At 42.6% G+C, this 21,389-nt stretch overlaps 1 protein-coding gene across 5 annotated transcripts in view; it reads left to right on the top strand.

Annotated features, from left to right (window-relative positions):
- Positions 1 to 21,389, top strand: part of FBXL17 (F-box and leucine rich repeat protein 17) — a 511,156-nt gene that overhangs the window by 155,555 nt on the left and 334,212 nt on the right. For all 5 annotated transcript variants that reach the window (XR_011257397.1, XR_011257398.1, XM_069592650.1 and 2 more), the window contains exon 6: positions 19,967 to 20,097. Coding sequence is in view for 3 of the 5 variants with exons in the window: in XM_069592650.1 (XP_069448751.1) it covers positions 19,967 to 20,097 (131 nt within the window). In the remaining 2 variants the exon portion in view is untranslated. The remainder of the gene's footprint in view (positions 1 to 19,966; positions 20,098 to 21,389) is intronic.

Here is a 21,389-nt window from a genome sequence, read left to right as displayed (position 1 = left end):
GCAAGGGGATTCTTCACCACTAGCACCACCTGGGAAGCTATCTTAGATATTATTGTTGCTTCAGTTGTCAGTTTCTAAGCTTGAACTGAATTCTTGGGATATGTCAGATATGGGTATGTTTGTTTTTAAGGAGAGGTGTTTTTTGGAAGGTAACAGCTAAAAAAATTCAGATATTTTCTTGGACCATATCATATTTAAAGAACTTTTTGTAAAACACATATTTTAAAAGTGCTTATGGCTGAAAATATGAAATGTTTTCTAAAGAAAAACAAAATTGATTTTTTTTTCAGTCAATTTAACATAAGTAAGTGAAAGAATGTTCATCCATGCAGCTAACTCAATTCTCGTCTTCTTTTTCATGTTTATTCAGAGACTAGAAATGAAAGATGAACTTCCTTGCCTTCTAAATTTCAAAACAACTGATCAGTTTAGAATGTCTTACTCTAAAGATAGAACATATGGTTTTTCTGCTTTTGGGGTGATATTGCTGTTAAGTTATAGATTATCATTTTGTTTGTTTCTGATTAATTTATAGGAACTTGAGTGGTAGTTTGAGACGTGGAAATTGTGTTCTTGAATTCATTCAGCTCTGAAATATTCCCCTTTGAGTAGACAAGTGACGACTCTGAAGAGGTGTTTGTAGGATGCTGTTGGTTCTTTTCAGCTTTTTGAGAGTTAAGAGTTGAGCTAGAAACTAAGTTTTGAGAATTTAGATAATGATTCTCTAGGCCTGGTGTGATCCATTAATAGATTTTTTTTCTTAGAAGTTTACAAGGGACAGCAAGCCACTTATTGCTGTCATCAAAGCTAATGGTATAACTGCTGATCCTAAGACTTTGGCATTTCACCTAATCTCTTAGCCTCAGTTTTCTCATCTGTAAAATGAGGATAATAGCATCTACCTATGTCTTGGGCTGTAGAGGAAGAGTATTTGGCACATAGTAAAGCAGCATTTGAAACATAAATATACATAAGTAATTATAAAAATGTTCATTATTACATACAAAATCTCCTTATAACTCTTTAGTCCTAATCCACTCATGTTCTTTCATAAAAATAAAAATGTAAAATGATTTTCATGAAAATAAATCTGTTAAAAGCTTTATGACCTTCATTCTACCTGAGTGCCAATTCAGAATATTAAGATGAATAACTGTCTGCTCTTCATGAGTTTGTTTTCTCCCCTTTAACCCACTGAACAACTAAAATAATATTTTAAATCATCAAAAAATTCCTACATAGCAATGCACTGAATCAGGGGCATATAGTGTTGTACCTCATTGAATTTTGTTTTATTGAAATAGAGTGGGTTCACATTGTTGTGTTGATTTCTGCCACACTGCAGAGTGACTCGGTTGCACATCCACGTGCATTCTGCTCAAGCAACACTCTTGTGCACTGCAGCGCATCACAGCGCGGTGGGCGCCGTTCCCCGTGCTGTGCGGCGGGGCCTCGTTGCTGGTCCGCCCTGCGTGTGGTGTTTGCGTCTCAGATGTCACACTCCCAGTCCACCCCCCACCCCCCACCCCCCACCCCCCACCCCCTACCCCCTGTTCTGTGTCTGAGATTCTCTTTCTTTTTCATAAAAGCTCATGTGTGTCGTATTTTAGATTCCACATATAAGTGATATCAGATGACATTTGTCTTTATTTCTGACGTCGCTTGGTGTGATAATCTTTAGTTACATCCACGTTGTTGCATTGGCGTCATTTCACTCTTTTAAAATAATATTCCATTGTGTGTGTGTGTGTTACATACCTACGTGTGTATATATGGGGCTTCCCCCCGGGCTCAGTGGTGACGAATCCACCCGCACTGCAGGAGGCACAGGAGATGCGGGTTTGATCCCCGGGCCGGGAAGATCCCCGGAGGAGGGCATGGCAGCCGACTGCAGTATTCTCGCGGGAGCATCCCCCGAACACGGGAGCTTGACGGGGTGCAGTCCATGGAGTCACACAGAGCCGGGCGTGCCTGAAGGGACTGAGCATGCGCGCACGTATTCGCGTATGCTGCACCTTCTCTGTCCGTTTGTCACTGAACATTTTGGTTGTTCCTCTGTCTTGATTATTGTAAATAGTGTTGCTGTGAACATCGGGATGCATGTATCATTTTGAATTATATTGTTCTCCGGATATAGGCCCAGGAGGGGGATTGTTGGATCACGTGGCAACTTCACTCTTTTGTTTTTAAGGAGCCTCTGTAATGCTTTCCATAGCGGTTGCGCTAATTTACATTCCCACCAGCAGCGGGGGGGGGGGGGGGGGGGGGGGGGCGGGGCTCTTCTCTGCGCCCTCTGCCGCATTTGTTATTTGTAGACTTCTTAATGATGGCCATTCTGACTGGCCTAAGGTATGTTATACCTTACTGTTATTACACAAATGAGTGACTTTGATTTTTATTTTTCAAAGTAGTGTAGGCAGTGTCTACATAAGCGGTAGCATTTTATCACCTTTACTTTTTTCATTCTACTAAGGCAGTAATATGTGTTCCGCGAGGCTACTCTTTTTATACTTCATAACCCTATTACCCTTACTCTAGTTATAATGTCTATTCGTGCTGCATTTTCATTCCAGCAGCTGCCATAGCAGCATGTATCAGTGTTTCGCTGGTAAAATGAATGAATTCATCTTTCAAATGACTCAGTTTGTGGAAGTCCTAACACGTAAAATGAACAGATAAATTTCTTTGTTGTATTTATCCTTTGATAAAATGGTTTCTTCAGGCTTTAATATAAGTATATAAATATTAAATGAGGAACGTTGGCTATCTTTCTTGAACGGACCTTTCTTGGATCTTGGCTTTACACTTTATATGTCATTTTACCTTGCTTATGTTAGCCTCAGCTCGTTCACTCCTTGTGTTTTTATCACACACTTGTTTATAAATACAGAGTACTTCTGTAAGCAGGGATTTCAACTTCATTTATCTGGTCTCTAACACATGAGGTCAGTCTTTATCCAAGAGAGAGATTAGGAGATACTGCTCTCATGTTCTTTTTGACTTTCAGATTCATTCACACTGTGCAGTAACAGGGATTTTATTTAAGGATCAGTGTGAGTCTGCTTCATTCAGTCTTGTGGTTTACATATAAATACATAGCAGTGTCAGGCACAGATGGGGTCATGTCTCTAAGTCGACAGAACAGACTCCCTGAATTAGAGAATGCGATCTGGGGCTTGATAAGAATAATTTGTAATGAAACTTAAATGAGGAAATATACCACTGAGGGAAGGAAAGTGAGTGGATCTCGTTTATTAATTAATTTTTATTGAAGTATAGTTAATTTACAATGTTGAGTTTCAGTTATACAACAAAATGATTCATTTATCATTTATTAATTTAAAATAAACATTTATTGAAAATTACAGTTAGAGTCTGGTTAATTGAAAAACATATTCAATTGATTAAAACATCGACAGTTATATTCACTTAATAGTTTTGAATTCCTTGGACTCAAGGAGATCACACCAGTCAATCCTAAGGGAAATCAGCCATGACTACTCATTGGGAAGACTGATGCTGAAGCTGCAGCTCCAGTACTTTGGCCACTTGATACGAAGAGCAACTCACTGGCAAAGACCCTGATGCTGGGAAAGATTGAAGGCAAAAGCAGAAGGGGACGACAGAGGATGACATGGTTAGATGGCATCACTGACTCAATGGACATAATTTTGAGCAAACTCCAGGAGGTAGTGAAGTACAGGGAAGCCTGGTGTGCTGCAGTCCATGGGGTCACAAAGAGTTGGACACAAATTAGCGACTGAAAAAAAAAAGTTTTTGAACATTTATAAAATATTTACTGGTGTTTTATTGTCAACTAATTCAGCTATCTTATTTAAACAATGTTTCCACTGCACCTGGGCAGCTCCTGTTAGCCACAGGGAAGTCCCTACATATGTGCAATATTATATATTCACTTACATACAAACGCATGCTGTGTCAATCATTAATCATAGAGAATCCAGATAATCATATTTTTCTTTACAATTTTGTTTAACATTGTGCAGTGTTAATAATGATGGCCTAAGGGTCTCCTGGATGCTGAGGGAAAGATAAATTATGTTGCATCTTTATTGAAGTCACTGTCTTTGAAAACAGGGAATTCATTTCCATGGTAACTCACTATTAGTCAAACATAGAAGGTATGTGTTCAAAAATTTTAGCTTGGAACCGCAATATTTATTTGGGCCTACATACTATTACTCGTTATTTCCCATAATAATTTTTGGAATAGAGTTTGTTTGCGAGCTCCCTCTTCTCCGGGCACACTGGCCCAGCAAGAGAGTCCAGTAGCGTCCGTTGACTAAAGGCAATTGAGCTCCTCATATGTTTGCTCTCCAGCCCAGAGGTATCACAGGTAGTTACACAAAAGCTGTTGATCACAGTGTATTTGCAAAACCGTCAGGAGCATCGCCGCTTCCCCACTGTAGACTTCCTTACAATTGATTGTCTCCCAGTGGGATGATAGGCTATCCACATTTTTCTCCACAAAAAAAGCTGCCCACTGGAGCTTTCTCTGTTATATTCACTAGTGGAAATGCTTGGTTATTATGTTCGATCAGAGGTACTTTTCGACATGCAATTGGCTATCAATCTTGGATCTTTAAAAACGAAACAATACCCCTGTGCCTGAGGAAGCTGCCAGCAGCTCCAGATACTTTTGCGCTTTCATCTGGCTCAGAGGAGAAAACAAAGTCTCTGAGCTCCCTGGGTTTCCCAGGCGAGGTGTGGGGCATACTCTGGGAGTTCCTCCTTCTTCTGGGCTGTCACCATGAGCTCCCGTTAGACTGACTGTTTCTTTCCGTTTGGAAGCTGGCCCGCCCTTCTCCTTTCTCTCCTGCTTCGAGCCAGTCCCAGGTCTGTTTGCCCTCCTATCCTCTCTTCTGTCTGAGCGTCCTCTTCTGTGTCACAGGGGGCTTCTCTCTGCAGGCTGCATCTAGCGGGAGGCAGGAGGGCCGAGGGAGGGAGTCCCTCCAGTGTTTCTTTGCCTCCTTCTCTGTCTCAGGTTGCGTTTCTGGGTACAGGCTTCCTCTCTCTGTGATCCCAGCCCTGGACAGCCCTCCCGCAGCCCCAGCTTGCAGTGGGAGACCAGGCACCTGGTTTTCATGAACACTGAGGCTTCTTTCTTGTCTCTCTAGCCTTGGGATGCTCGTGGCCTCCTGCTGTTGAAAAATCTGTGGCTTACATTAGCCTCTCTTCTCAGCTTCTACTTCATCAGGATAACCTTTTTTTTTTTAATGAAATTCCCTTCATGTAATTGAATAAATGCTTATAGGGATTTGTTTTCCTAGTAAGATACTAGAACATATTTCTGTTTGCATCATTCAGGATTTCTTACATGAGACCACATCTAAGAGAATAGAACTGATATTTATCTCCCCTCTAAGAATCTTGTAACAATATGATCAAAGCACAAAGCAGAGAATTGCACACTATATAACATTTAAATTAGACTTGACCTTTCCTTACACTGGAGCTTCCCTCATAGCTCAGTTGGTAAATAATCCACCTGCAATGCAGGAGACCCTGGTTCAATTCCTGGGTTGGGAAGATCCTCTAGAGAAGGGATAGGCTACCCACTACAGTATTCTTGGGCTTCCCAGGTGGCTCAGCTGGTAAAGAATCACCCTGCAATGTGGGAGACCTGGGTTTGATCCCTGGGTTGGGAAGATCCCCTGGAGGAGGGAAAGGCTACCCACTCCAGTATTCTGGCCTGGAGAATCCCATGGACAGTCCATGGGGTTGCAAAGAGTCGGACACGACTGAGCGACTTTCACTTTCATTCCCTGGATTATCTCTAGCCATACTCTTGTCTTGGATCTAGATAAGCTAAAACTCGATAGATAGAAACAACTAGCTGTGTGACAGATAGGAATAATGAAGCTGCAGCTCTTGGTGATTCCCAAGAGTAGGATGGAGGGCCAGATGCTTAATTATAAAAAGGTAGTCTTTATACATGCTCCTTTCGCTTTGTGTGCATGCTCAGGCGTGTCTGACTCTCTGTGGCCCCATGGACTGAAGCCTGCCAGGCTCCTCTGTCCATGGGATTCTCCAGGCAGGATACTGGAGTGGGCTGCCATTCTCCTCTCCAGGGGATCTTCCCAACCTGGGGATCGAACCCAGGTCTCCTGCATTGGCAGGCACATTCTTTACCACTGAGCTACCTGGGAAGCCTATGTTCCTGGAAAGGGTAAAATTTAAGTGTTTCTCAGTGCTGTAATATGTGCTAATTCACAGAGGCAAATGTAAAGAGAAATATGTTACTAAGTAAGTTAATTGTTGTGAACTAGTTATTTGAGTTATTATTAGTTACCAGTTAATTAAAGTTATATATTGGATGGTTTTGACTGACAATTAAAAATAACCTATTACCATATCAGTTGTTGTCATTTAGTTGCTCAGTTGTGTCTGACTCTTTGTGACTCCATGGACTGCAGCACGCCAGGCCTCACTGTCCATCACCAACTCCCGGAGTTCACTCAGACTCCTGTACATTGAGTCAGTGATGCCATCTAATCATCTCATCCTCTGTCATCCCCTTCTCCTCCCGCCCTCGGTCTTTCCCAGCATCAGGGTCTTTTCAGTAGAGTCAGCTCTTCACATCAGGTGGCCAAAGTATTGGAACTTCAGCTTCAGCATCAGTCCTTCCAATGAATATACCAAATCAGTATTTCTGTTTATTTTTTAATTTTTAGATCTTGGTCATGCTTTTTGTTGATGTAGGAAAGTGTAAGTGACCCAAATTGCATAATATTGAACTAAATCATAAATTTTGAAGTTTAAAGTTAGTGGTTTAAAATTTCATCTCAATTACCTTTTCAACTCAAAGATGGAAGAAAGTGGTTGAAAGAAGAGAATTAGTTCTTTGTATCAGAAGGTAGTGCTTTAATATATAAATCAAACTTAATAATTTCTGTGCTTCATGTTTGAAAAATTTACATTATCTAATAATAGTTTCATGTTCTGTGTGCTCTAATATCAAGGAAAACCTTGTAAAGGCCTTCTTTCTGAGTGCCATTTCTTATTGTTAACTGGTATACTGGGCTTCCCTGGTGGCTCCGCTGGTAAAGCATCCACCTGCCATGTGGGAGACCTGGGTTCGATCCCTGTGTTGGGAAGATCTCCTGGAAAAGGGAAAGGCTCCCCCCTCCAGTATTCTGGCCTGGAGAATCCCACGGACTCTGTAGTCCGTGGGGTCGCAAAGAGTTGCACGCGACTGAGCGACTTTCACCTTCACGGTACTGCCTATAGCATAGTTGTTAACCTAGAATTTTACATCATTCACTTCTGCCTCTTAACACTGAGTGTGACTTGTCAATTCCAAATGTAAATACACGTAAACCAATGCTGTTGCTTCTTATAACTTTTTTTTTTTTAGGACAAAGGTAAAACTAAGTACAGCAAATGGGACCTGAGTCCATGTTTGTAGAGTTCCTGACTCGGATTTTGAGTGTGAATCCGTACATGCTCTTTAGAGGTTTCAGTTTTCTAAGATTTTCCTTAGAGAGTGTCTATTCTTTTATTATTATTTTGGCATTTAGATGATACCATGAATAATGAAATCAAGTACAATGCCAGAAGTGAAAGAAATAGTATTTTTCCTGCGTGCATCCTGATATGTTTCTTTCTCACTTAGTAGGGGTGATCTGATTGGTTCATTTTTAGATTGTTATATCAGCCTGGTTTTCCCTCTGAAGGGGGTGTCTGAGGCTTTATTGGGGACTCCGCAGGAGAGGGGCGGGGAGGAGTCAGGTGCACATTTGGGGATGTTTCCCCTCACACAGATGCTGAGGAATGCCTGGGTTAGCTGTGCCCCCCAAGGACGCAGGGGGCCCCAGACCCTGGGTGAGCCCCAGAGGAGAGCTGTAGGTGCCTACTGATGGAGCTGCATGCTCTTCCTGCGTGTGTTAGGAAATCTGTTCCCGGTTTATGGAGGTGGGAAAACGAGCAGTGGCCCGGTGGGTGGCTACTGTCCCGGGTGCCCGGGTGCTCTGAACAGTACTCGGTCACAGAATGGAAGAACTAGAGCCTGAGGTAAGTTTTGGGCACTCTTCACTCTGAACTTTGCTTTATTATGAGGCTCAGAGATGAGAGTGTAAGCCCAAGAGATTTTCCATGTGACCATGAATATTCTAAACCAGGACGAAAGAAATCAGTTACATATCGTGAGTCAGAAAGAAATAAATAAAAGGTATTTCATTTTAGAGAGTAGGTATACCATTTCTGTAACTTTTTTTTTTTTGAATGCCAGGAAATGGCAATATATGCCAGAGTATTTTTTTTTTAACTAAAAATTGTTATTGTCATTTCTTTGCTTTACAGTTTCACACATTTAACAATAAAGAATGGAATAATTTGATTTTTTGGCTTTAATAGTGTAATATCAGGAAGTCAATGTACAGGTCACTTGGCATAGATATGATAAACTTTTGTCCTAGGCTAATGACATTTCGATGACTACTTTTAAAAATAAGAATGTAAAACTTTTATTTGGAATATATTTCCAAAACCTTTGACACACTGAGGTACTATGATACATGGTTGCAAGCGATTGAAATGGGTTTAAAATCCCATGAATTGTCTTCTTTAAAAAAAAAAAATCTGTGAACTTGGTGTAAGAAAATGAAAGAGAATCGCACAACCAGCCCATCAGATGAAGCAATCTCCCCTTGCTTGTTTCCTGTTTGATTTAAGTTACCCTTAATTTATTTAAGCTTTGCTTTTTTTTTCTTATTTAAGTGAAGCAGTATGAATATTTCATTTTTTAATTGAGGAGAAATTTTGTTTCCTAGCACCTGCAGACTGAAAAACCTGACAGGGCTTCTTAGTTCTGCTAACTTCAGGTGCTGTTTGTAGTTTGTTATGAGCTCTAGAAATCTTCTATGGAGAAAAGAAAGGGACTTGGTGGAAAGAAAAGTCCTCGGGAAAGAGTCAGTTAGAGAGTGTGCTGCCTGCCAGACTGGAAGAGGAGGAGCCGATCCGTTCTGAGTCTGTTCGGAGAAGCAGGGATGCAATTAACAAACGCACGTCTCTGCAACAGTGATTAGAATTTTGGGTGAACTACTCAAAATTCCTGCCATACATATCAAAACTCTGTCAAATTACAGAGACTTCTTAAATGTTCTTCATTTTAAGAACAAATATGAAAAGAGATGATGCTTCCTGTTCTAAGATAACCTTTGATTGTGTGGAATGAGTTTTTTTTTTTAATGTAATGCTTACATATTAGTGAACTTTCTGTTCAGATATATCACTTTTAGAAACATGTAGCTTCAGAGCTGCAGATCCTGCGTTTGATACAGTTACAAGAACAGAATCCTGGTTTAGGGAAACCTGAACCCTTGAAGTTATTTTTAAAGTTTTGACCCCGATTTCAAGCTCATTCTGCAATAGAGACATTTGATGGTTTGGTTGGATGCACCTAGTTCTGTGTAAGGGCACTGCTGACTCAGGAGTGAGTAAGACATGGGCCCTGACCTGTATTAGCTTGCCTTTGACTCTAGTGCTTAATTAGATTAAATTATAAAGCAGTGTGTGGTGGGAGAATGAACCACCTTGGTGGGTATACAAAGGGCAGAGTCTCTGACTCTGAATCCTGGGGGGTTTTACAGAGGGTGTGTCCTGGGGCTGTGAGCTTGAGTTGTGGTTTGATAGGAACTGAAGCCAGCCTGTAACTACTCCTGGAGACTTGGGACAGTATGCTGCTAATGCTTTGTTTTTAGAATCATGCTAGCTTGCTATTATTTTTTTTTTATTATTACTTTGGATATATATGCCCACACAGTAGTTTAATCAATTAATTAATATTTTTTTTACTCACTATAAATTGAACCACTAGTATGCTTGTAGCTAGCCAACCTAATGAACTGAGCACATTGATATATAATTAAGACTTTTACATATTAAATTTAGAAGTGTAAATGCTGTCTGTGTGCTGATGAGCCCCACATCTATTTGGCATCTCTCCTCGGATATTCAGGCATCTCAAAGGTAGCATTTTCAAAACCAAACTCTCTCCCTACCTTCCCCAAAGCATCTTAATTAATTGCAATCATACCTTCCAGTTCCCCAAACCAAAAGCCTTGGCGTCATCTCTGATTCTTACTTTTTGTCTCATGCTCCATAACTCAGTTGTCAGAAAATTCTGTCGATTCTAATTTCAAATATATCCGGAATCTGGTCACTGTATACCGCCTCCGGGGGCTGTCACAGTGGTCCAGGTCCCTGCTACTGCCTGACTTCATTAATTCATTACAGCCTCTCTGCTCCTTTGCTCCTAGTCTAAGACTCACACAGGGGCTAGAACGATGCATTTAAAATGTGAGTTAGATCATGTCACATACCTGCTTAAAACCCACCGAGTCCCCACATAGAGCAGAGCAGAAGCTGAGCTTCGTAACTTTGACCGGCAAGGCACCATACAGTCTTCCTTAGTCTAAGGCTCACACAGGGGCTAGAACAATGCATTTAAAATGTAAGTTAGATCATGTCACATACCTGCTTAAAACGCAGAGCAGAAGGTGAACTTCGTAACTTCGGCACTGTACAGTCTTCCTGTCTTCGCTCCCTTGCTTGGGCGTGCCTCCAGTTAGTGTTCCTTCTGTTCACTCTGCTCCGGGAGCTCTGGCTCCTCACTAACGCTCTGACATCGTAGACCAGCTCCCATCGCAGAGCCTTTGCACTAGCTCTTGCCCCAGACATCAGGATGGTTTTGTTTGCTCCTTCACTTCCTTCAAACTTCTGCTCATGTATCTTTTCAGTGAGATCATTTTTGACGTTTTGTTTAAAATTACACTCCATCTTCCTCCCTTCCGCTGGTCTCCATCTACCTTGCCTTTTAAAATTTTTTTTCTCTATAGTATATGCTTACCGCCTTTTAACATAGGATATAATTTGCTTACATATTATTTCCACTGTCCCTTTCCAACTAATAATATAAGCATGCTGTGTACAGGGATTTTTGTCTGTTGTGTTCACTGCTGTATTTTTAGCAGCTGGAATGTTTTCTGGTATATAATAGGTGCCTAATAGTTACTGACTCTATGAATGATATTTTCAGTGCTTTTTTTTGAGTGATTACAGAGGCTGAGCTTTATAAATTATTTTTATACTTTCAGCGAAAGTGCAAGTGTTAGTCACTCAGTCGTGTCTGACTCTTTGCGACCCCATGTGCTGTAGCCCTCCAGGCTCCTCTCTCCTTGGAATTCTCTGGGCAAGAATACTGGAGTGGGTTGCCATTTCCTTCTCCAGGGGATCTTTCCAATCCAGGGATTGAACAGAGCTCTCCTGCATTGCAGGCAGACTCTTTACCCACTGAGCCACCAGGGAATACCCTTTCAGTAACTGGATTTAAATATGACTTGCTCTGCACTAGGGAAGTGGCTCTCTGTTCAGGATGGATCAACTGGGTATCTTTTTCAGAAGTAGTGGTGGTTATTAGTATCTTTTGAAAGTTTCCCCATATGATCCTAATGTGCACCAAGGTTGGAACCATGTGCTCACTAAAGTGTGAATTCACTATGTGTGAATGAATGCCTGAGAGCGAACCATCACTGCTGTAGCAGAGATGCAGATTTGGATTGGCTCAGGCATTAAGGTCAGATGTTTGCAGTGAGAGGTTGGTCATGAGTAGCACAGCCCCGGGGGGCTGGTAGGAGAGGCGCTAGGGAGGGGTAAAGGGAAGGCGGACTACATGGAGCAGACACAGGGCACACCCAGTAGCTGTAGCAGGAAGGAAAGTGGATTCCCCTGCTCCCTTGGCAGCTGTTGACAGTTGCTTTCTGTCTAAAGGGCGTAGGTCGACTGGGGACTGCCTGGTTAGTAATTTGTTTTAAAGCAGGTATATTATATTTCTGAGACTCACTAATTTTTCTTCTCTCTGAAGTAATCAGGAAGTGAGCTCAGTTTTAAATAACGAGTCCAGGTCTCTGAACACAATGAGAATAACTTCTTGAAACTTGGAGATTTGAGCTATTTTAACATAACCTATCAGGAAACGGTAGGCACGGACAGTGAAGGGCTTTCATATGCATGCTCTGAAATTCCTGTCTGCAGTTGAAATGGTTTCTGTTTCCTCAAAGTTTCAGAGAAGGGGGGGAATATGATCAAAGTTATTTAAACAATATTTCTGTGGCTGGTAATGTGGCAAGGAGTTAGAAGGGATAGCTCTAAGGAGGAACAGTGAGTAAAAATGTCCTGGAAAGCAAGACCGCGCGAATAAAATGGTGAGAGATGGCAAATCCAGCAGGAGGGCAGGAGAGCCAGCCAGACTTGGATTTGGAAACAAAGCAAAGATACTGCAAACCAGTGTGGTGAAGAAGGCGGTGGCTGGAAGGACACCTAGAGAAGGGCCAGAGAGCTCACGTGGCAGCTCCTGCAGATGCGATCAGCGTCCCGGGCCATGGAAGTCTCCTTTTCATGGTTAGGACTGGAAATTGTTATTGTCTCTGCCCGGCTCTCAGGCAGTGGAAAGCTTTCTGTTACAGCCTGAGGGTCTCAGTTCTGTGAGGTGCTGGGAAGGATTTCCTTGATGTCCTCAGTGTGACTTGCTAAGTCACTTCAGTCGTGTCTGACTCTGTGCGACCCCATAGACGGCAGCCCATCAGGCTCCCCCGTCCCTGGGATTCTCCAGGCAAGAACACTGGAGTGGGTTGCCATTTCCTTCTCCAGTGCATGAAAGTGAAAAGTGAAAGGGAGGTCGCTCAGTCATGTCCGACCCTTAACATGGACTGCAGCCCACCAGGCTCCTCTGTCCGTGGGATTTTCCAGGCAAGAGTGCTGGAGTGCCTGCCACCGCCTTATTCAGCTTCTGTTACTACTTCTGCTCTTGAGTGCCAGCCATAACCAACCAAACTGAGGTTCGGCCTAGTTGATGAGCAGAACAGATGCCCCTCATCCTCCCCCTCGGAAAACCAAGTTCTCCTCTAAGTGTAGACCCTGTCCAGATGCGGAAGCCTTCCTTTGCCCAGGGTAGAAATTCCCTCTGCCCTGGCCCGTGCCTGGCATCTCAGTGTCTTTACCCGTAGTTGTAGTTTGGCCCTGTGCACGCCACACCTCCCTCCATTTCTCCTGTGTCTCCCTCGTGGTTCCCAGTAGGCGGCTCTCCCCGGGCCCCTCTCTCTTCCCCGAGCCTGTGGTCCCCCCTGCAGTCCCCGTCTAGGCAGCCTGACCGGTGCCTGGCAAATGAGTGTGTGTTGCCGATCCACAGCAACGGCGGCCTGTCTTCACCTTGACGTTGCTTCCTGAAGATTGTGACTGATTGCTCTGAAGCCCGGTCCTGGTGACGCCAACATCTGCAGGGCTGGCAGGAAGTAATTTAGGGACTAGTTGACATTTGAACATGGTTAACCATACAGAAGTTATCTTTCTCGAAAGTTATCACCTCCAGCTGGCTTCACGTAAATTATCCTCGCTGGTCTGAACCAGTGGGACACCCCCCCCCCCTCCCCCGCCCCGACCTGACGCCTTTGCCAAGGGCACTCTGAGTCCCTCTCCGTTGCTTCACCCGCTGGAGTCAACCTGCACAACTGAGGATTTTGTTTCAGGTTGTACTTTTCCAGAGTCTGAAGAAAATTTGAAAGCCATTTGTGGTCTTTTTATAATCCTCCAAGTCTCTGTTTCCTAGGTAACATTTTAATGTCTCATTTTGTTCTTAAATACATACACAGCCATACAGTCTTTGACTAATTTTAGCCTTTAACCTGAATTGGCTATAAGTAATATTTTTTTTTTCTCAATAAAAGCAGTATTAAACTGAAAGTTGATTTACTGACAGTCTACATTCTGACTTGGATTTCTTTTCAAATACCTTACTAAACTGTTTAAAAATGGGAACAAAGCCCTTCAAAGATCTTGGTTGTATGGCTTCTCTTATTCAAATCCTCTGTGATTTGTGTAACCTAAGACTACCAGTGAATTTGTAAGAAAAGTCAGTTTAATTAAAATGTCAGTTTCCTAAATGTAATTATTTGTTTCAGACTATGAAGGATTATGTTGGGTAGCTTTTCATGAAACACTGGAGGGCACTATTATGAAATTCCCTTAGCAAGGCAAGCAGTGTGATGAATCTGACAGAGCTGTTTGTGGCATAAAAACACCAGAGCCTGTAGACGTGCTCTGGACGTGTCTTATAATGTTGCCGGTTCCCAGGGCTCAGCCTCCTGGAACTGCTTTGGATGCTGTCATTTTTCAGGTTGAACTGGCCAGTGTGGTCACAGGGAAGGCTTCATGAGCAATGTCAGCGACTGTCAGCTCATGAAAAAATGGGCCTTAATTGAACCTCAGGGCAAAACGCTCTTGACGATCTCAGTAGACAGCTGGCATGTGAGAACCAAAGTAAACCTTTCTTTTCATGTTTGAGTTCATGCTCCATTGGAAGAGAAAAAATGCTTCATTTATGGACAGTAAACCCAGGGCAGTCACATCTGACCCACCTTGCCCTGAGGGGTGGGCCTGGAGGCAGGATTTCTAAAAGCTTAGGAGTTAATCAACTAGAATGAGAGTTTTATCATATGTAGATCGTTTCTGGAATTGTGACTTCTTTCTGTCCTATTCCTCCTAGAAGATTTTGGATTTTCCTAAGTCCAAAAAATAGGTTTCCTCTCATCTCTCCCTGTTATCAGCACTTTAGTAAGTATTCAGATCTCAGTTACCTTCCCTAATTTGAGGGGCCCAACTGGTACAAGTGAAGCCTCTTTATTACAGACCTCAACTGTGTCCTCTCACTGTGTGCTGGTGGACGCAGTCAGTGTCCTCCTGTGGTAAAATGCACAGAAGAACAGTTTACCTTTCAAGCCGTTATTGAGTGTTCTCTTCAGTGGTAGCAAGTACATTCACAGAGTTGTGAGATTCTTTACTGTGAGGGAAGCTAAGAGATACAGTGGTAATTCACATAGCAACTTTGTGTGAGAAGCTGTGCTAGAGCCCAGAATATGTGTGTGTCAGGAGGTATTTATGGGACTGGATAGGATTTTTATGATCTTGCATCTTCCTGCTGACAATAATGCAGGATAGTTAAGAAAATAAAGTGACGCTGTATATGTATCATATGTGCCATATTTAACAGCTCACACACGCACATGGTTAGGGCAAAATTCATCCTTCAAAATAGTTTTTAGCAGCCCTGTGGTTCCATTTCATGTCTTTCTGATTTTGCTGAGGTACAGACACGAGGCTACTGTCAGGATATGAGCTCAGCAAGCCCCCCAGTGCCTGTTACTCACAGAGGCTACTTGATTCTATACATGTTCCCAGGACAGTAGTGATGAAAATTTTTTGGGTGTTGGGATCAAAAGTACCCTGTAAAGAAAGCTAACTATAAAAATAAAGTGGCTTAAGAAAATTTTTTTTTAATTGAGGTATAGTTGACAATATTAGATTATGGTAATAAACATAGTGATTCAAAATTTTAATAGATTGTACTCCATTTATAGTTGTCAGAAAAAGGTGTTCTTTTTTTAATATAGAAAATAGAGTACATTACTGAGGGGAACGTTTGAAGGATAACAAATGATTTAAGTGATGTCTGAAAGACTATGGGCTTCCCTGGTGGCTCAGTGGTAAAGAATCTGCCTGCCAATGCAGGAGGCATGGCTTTGATCCCTGGGTCAGGAAGATCCCTTGGATGAGGGAATGGCAGCCCACTCCAGTATTCTTGCCTGGGGAGTCCCATGGAGAGAGGGGCCTGGTGGGTACAGTCCATGGGGTCACACAGAGTCAGACACAACTTAGTGACTAAGTGAGCAACAACTGAAGACTGTGGAAACTTATATTGCTATCTATTTTGTATTCTATATAGGTTTTTTTTTTTTTTTTTTTTTACCATTCCTTTTGTTACTGAAGAAAAATTGTTTTGTTCAATGCCAGTCTGCTTTTTTATGGGGCGAGGTAAAGGCTAGGGCCATGTTTCGGCTATAAAGTTAGACCCCACGGGAACCCCCGTCTGGGCCTTGGGTGTGGTACAGGAGACAGGGATCAAGACCATCCCCATGGGAAAGAAATGCAAAAAAGCAAAATGGCTGTCTGGGGAGGCCTTACAAATAGCTGTGAAAAGAAGAGAAGTGAAAAGCAAAGGAGAAAAGGAAAGATATAAGCATCTGAATACAGAGTTCCAAAGAATAGCAAGAAGAGATGAGAAAGCCTTCCTCAGTGATCAATGCAAAGAAATAGAGGAAAACAACAGAATGGGAAAGACTAGAGATCTCTTCAAGAAAATTAGAGATACCAAGGGAACATTTCATGCAAAGATGGACAGAGGTGGTATGGACCTAACAGAAGCAGAAGATATTAAGAAGAAGTGGCAAGAATACACAGAAGAACTGTACAAAAAAGATCTTCACAACCCAGATAATCATGATGGTGTGATCACTCAGCTAGAGCCAGACATCCTGGAGTGTGAAGTCAAGTGGGCCTTAGAAAGCATCACTACAAACAAAGCTAGTGGAAGTGATGGAATTCCAGTGGAGCTATTTCAAATCCTGAAAGATGATGCTGTGAAAGTGCTGCACTCAATATGCCAGCAAACTTGGAAAACTCAGCAGTGGGATTGCTGCTGGGAGGGATTGAGGGCAGGAGGAAAAGGGGACGACAGAGGATGAGATGGCTGGATGGCATCACCAACTCAATGGATGTGAGTCTGAGTGAACTCCGAGAGTTGGTGATGGACAGGGAGGCCTGGCGTGCTGTGATTCATGGGGTCTCAAAGAGTCGGACACGACTGAGCAACTGAATTGAACTGAACTGACAGAGGCCTGCTATCACTGAGAAAGTGTCCCCTGCTGCGGGGGCAGTTTCCGTGTGTCCCGCCCCTCGCTCTCCATGCTCCTGGTGGCTCTGACGGGCATCAGCAGTGAGCAGTACGAGGCCTCTCTGAGAGCCGAGGCCCTTTCCGTCTTTCCCGCCCCTCACTCTCTGCGCTCCCCATGGCTCTGACAGGCATCAGCAGTGAGCACTACAAGGCCTCTCTGAGAGCCGGAGCCCTTTCCCTGTGTCCCGCCCCTCGCTCTCCGTACTCCCGGTGGCTCTGACGGGCATCAGCGGTGAGCAGTACGAGGCCTCTCTGAGAGCCGAGGCCCCTTCCATCTTTCCCGCCCCTCGCTCCTCGTGCTCCCTGTGGCTCTGACAGGCGGCAGCGGCAGCAGCTCGAGGCCTCTCTCAGACTTGAGGTGGGAGGAGGGTTTCCCACGCTGCCCGGCTCTCCAGAGCGGCTCTGTCCAACCCTGAAGGCCCCAGCCCATACGCAGACGTAGAATAGATGTAAACTAAACAGCACGAAATGGGATAACAAATTCAGGTCCTTTAGCATACTGGTCCCGTTTCAGATACTCAGTGGCCTTGTGTGACGAGTGGTTACTGTGTTGGACGCTAGAGAGAGAAAACATGTCGGTCACTGAGGAAAGTTCTCCGTAGAGTGTTCCTTGTGCTTTGTCCTGCAGCAGCGGGGATACCTGCGTCTTCTCTCGGGTTTGAAGCTCGCCTGACTCACTTTTGAGGCCTTTGGCAGTCAGGTTATGCCCGCAAATCAGGAATCACCTTCCCCCACAGAAGGACTTAGGGTGGCCTGGGGCAGACCGGCCTGTACTGGAAGTGCTCCCTGATGGGGCTGGAAATGCCCGCTGCTGGTTCTCCGCTGCTGCTGTGACAAATGACCACACACACAGCAGCTTAAAACAGCACAGATCTGTTACCTCCTGGTTAACTAGTGAGATCAACACAGGTCCCATCAGACTAGAATGATCTGGCCTGTATTCCTTTCTAGGAAATTGAGAGATGTTTTCTCATCCCTTCAGGTTTTTGAGGAAATTCACTTCCTTAAGTTGGTAGGTCTGAAGTCCCGATGTCTTGCCAGCAGCTCTAGAAACTGCCCACATTCCTTGGCCCCTTGCCCTCTTCCTCTAGACGCAAAGCCAGAGAAAGCAGGTGGAACCCCTTCCACAGTTTAAATGTCCCCTGCCTCTTCTTCTATCACGTCTCTGACTTTAGCTGGGAGAGGTTCTCTCTTGCTCTGAATAATCCAGGACAGGCACCTTATCTCAGCATCCTTAACTTTAATCATATCCGCAAAATCTCTTTTGCCATATAAGGTGGCATATGAGGGCATAGATATCCTTGGGAGTGGTGTTATTCAGCCTACCAGTTCAGTTCAGTTCAGTTCAGTCACTCAGTTGTGTCCGACTCTTTGCGACCCCATGAATTGCAGCACGCCAGGCCTCCCTGTTCATCACCATCTCCTGGAGTTCACTCAGACTCACGTCCATGGAGTCAGTGATACCATCCAGCCAACTCATCCTCGGTCGTCCCCTTCTCCTCCTGCCCCCAATCCCTCCCAGCATCAGAGTCTTTTCCAATGAGTCAACTCTTCTCATGAGGTGGCCAAAGTACTGGAGCTTCAGCTTTAGCATCATTCCTTCCAAAGAAATCCCAGGGCTGATCTCCTTTAGAATGGACTGGTTGGATCTCCTTGCAGTCCAAGGGACTCTCAAGAGTCTTCTCCAACACCACAGTTCAAAAGCATCAATTCTTTGGTGCTCAGCCTTCTTCACAGTCCAACTCTCACTTCCATACATGACCACAGGAAAAACCATAGCCTTGACTAGCCGGACCTTAGTCGGCAAAGTAATGTCTCTGCTTTTGAATATGCTATCTAGGTTGGTCATAACTTTTCTTCCAAGGAGTGAGCATCTTTTAATTTCATGGCTGCAGTCACCATCTGCAGTGATCTTGGAGCCTAAAAAAAATAAAGTCTGACACCGTTTCCACTGTTTCCCCATCTATTTCCCATGAAGTGATGAGACCGCATGCCATGATCTTCGTTTCCTGAATGTTGAGCTTTAAGCCAACTTTTTCACTCTTCTCTTTCACTTTCATCAAGAGGCTTTTTAGCTCCTTTTCACTTTCTGCCATAAGGGTGGTGTCATCTGCATATCTGAGGTTATTGATATTTCTCCCGGCAGTCTTGATTCCAGCTTGTGCTTCTTCCAGTCCAGCGTTTCTCATGATGTACAAGCATAGAAGTTAAATAAGTAGGGTGACATTATACAGCCTTGACATACTCCTTTTCCTATTTGGAAACGGTCTGTTGTTCCATGTCCAGTTCTAACTGTTGCTTCCTGACCTGCATACAGATTTCTCAAGAGGCAGGTCAGGTGGTCTGGTATTCCCATCTCTTTCAGAATTTTCCACAGTTTATTGTGATCCACACAGTCAGCGGCTTTGGCATAGTCAATAAAGCAGAAATAGATGTTTTTTTGGAACTCTCTTGCTTTTTCCATGATCCAGCAGATGTTGGCAATTTGATCTCTGGTTCCTCTGCCTTTTCTAAAACCAGCTTGAACATCAGGGGGTTCATGGTTCACGTATTGCTGAAGCCTGGCTTGGAGAATTTTGAGCATTACTTTACTAGCATGTGAGATGAGTCTACCAGATGCATCCAGATTAATTCTTTGCATGTTATTAAGAAAAAACAGCTTATTTGAGATGTAGTTTATTTGAAGAAGATAATTAAGAGCCTGCCATCTTTATTCACCTTGATAAAATATCACCAAGATATCTCTGAGTTAACAATTTGCTCATATTTTATCTTTTATAAAAAAGAAAAGCTGTACAAAAATGGTATTATCATGAAGATAAATATCTGAAATCAATGTTAAAGAAAATAGTCCTGTCAAATTGTAGGTAATTAATGTGATCGACTTAACAGCTTTCCCACATATCAGAATGCTACTTTTGATTTTTATGATGCCTCAATAAAATCTGCTTGATTTTAATGTTTATTGCCATTTATTTGTTCACCTTAGATTTCTGACTCATTTCTTATTTATTATTAAAATATTATGTAACCATTTAGTTTAATAATTCTAAACTATAGTCTATTATTCAGTACAGTGATATTCTGTAATCAACTATTCTTAATAGTTTTTGAGGATGTAGTATTTATCTTTCTCCTCTTTCATTTTATTTATCTCATTAGCTAAGAAACCTTTCCAGCTTGGACCTACGTCATATCACTGAACTGGATAATGAAACCGTGATGGAAATTGTCAAGAGGTGCAAAAATCTTAGCTCTCTCAATCTCTGCCTGAACTGGATTATAAATGACAGGTAACCATCTTAACATCTTAAAAACACTTTTTCAAAGGGAAGCATGTGTTTTGCGTACCAAGCACTGATTATCATTATAATAAGGCATGTCTAAAGAAAATGTGATATAGCCATGACTTTTAAAATAGATATGTTTAAGTTTTGAAAAACATTTAGAAGTATACTTTTAACCCATCCAGTTTTGGGCTTCCCTAATGGCTTGGACTTTAAAGAATCTGCCTGAAAGAGAAGACCCAGATTCCATCCCTGGGTGTGGAAGATCCCCTGGAGTAGGAAATGGCTCCCCACTCTAGTATTCTTGTCTGGCGAACTCCATGGACAGAGGAGTCTGGTGGACTACAGTCCATGGGGTTGCAAACAGTTGGACACTACTGAGTGACTCACACTTGCTTATATTTGCAGCAACGTTTAAGTGCTGAGATTCATGTTTCCTAAACAGTTGTAACAACAGAAGTCTATTGAATCTTCTCTTTGTCACTCATCCAAGACATATTGTTTATTTGTCGCTTTAATATTTTTGCAACTTTTTGTGGTTGATTTTACTGTTCATTTATCAAGGAAAATGGTTCTGAGAAACTATTTCAAACATTATGCATTCAGATCTTTTCTCTAGGATGACATTTTGTTTTCTGTATAAATAGAATTTGTTTTGAATGTTAAAGTCATGTGATGGATAGTTTAATACGTAGTATAAAGATGTGTAAATTGTTTTAAAAATAGGCATTTAAAAATGTTTTAAAAATAAACAGTGATAATGGATAGGTCAGTTTTTCTCTGAAATATTGCATGAGGGGAAAAAAAATACAAGAACCCTTGAAAATAGACTTCTTTGTAATGAACGCAACTGCAGAGTACCACTATTCTGTACTTACTCGGTGCTTCTCCGACTCTGTGTCACATCATGGACTGTAGCCGGCTGGGCTCCTCTGTCCATGGGATTCTCCAGGCAAGAATACTGGGTGGGTTGCCACGCCCTCCTCCAGGAGATCTTCAGGACCCAGGAATGGGACCCAGGTCTCGTGCATTTCAGATGGATTCTTTACCATCTGAGCCACCAGGGGGTCCTACTGCTGATTAGTTTAGGTGGGTTCTTAAATACAGGCATGAGATAAAGTTCTTGCTTAGTAGCTTTTCAAGAATAAATAAGTTTTTAAAAAGGCCACCAAAAATATATTGCTTTCAAAATAGAAAGCCCTATTTCAGCTAAAATTAGAACCTATTTAGATTTAAATGTTTTTTGTAAAATAGTGCAGTGATTTATAAAGTTTGTCAGATAATGCTTTAAATTTAAG

The sequence above is a fragment of the Ovis canadensis genome, chromosome 5 (genome assembly GCF_042477335.2).
Source record: "Ovis canadensis isolate MfBH-ARS-UI-01 breed Bighorn chromosome 5, ARS-UI_OviCan_v2, whole genome shotgun sequence".
Lineage (NCBI taxonomy): Eukaryota > Metazoa > Chordata > Mammalia > Artiodactyla > Bovidae > Ovis > Ovis canadensis.
The sequence above is the reverse complement of the archived record's forward strand: the minus strand, read 5'-3'. Positions and strand labels throughout refer to the sequence as shown.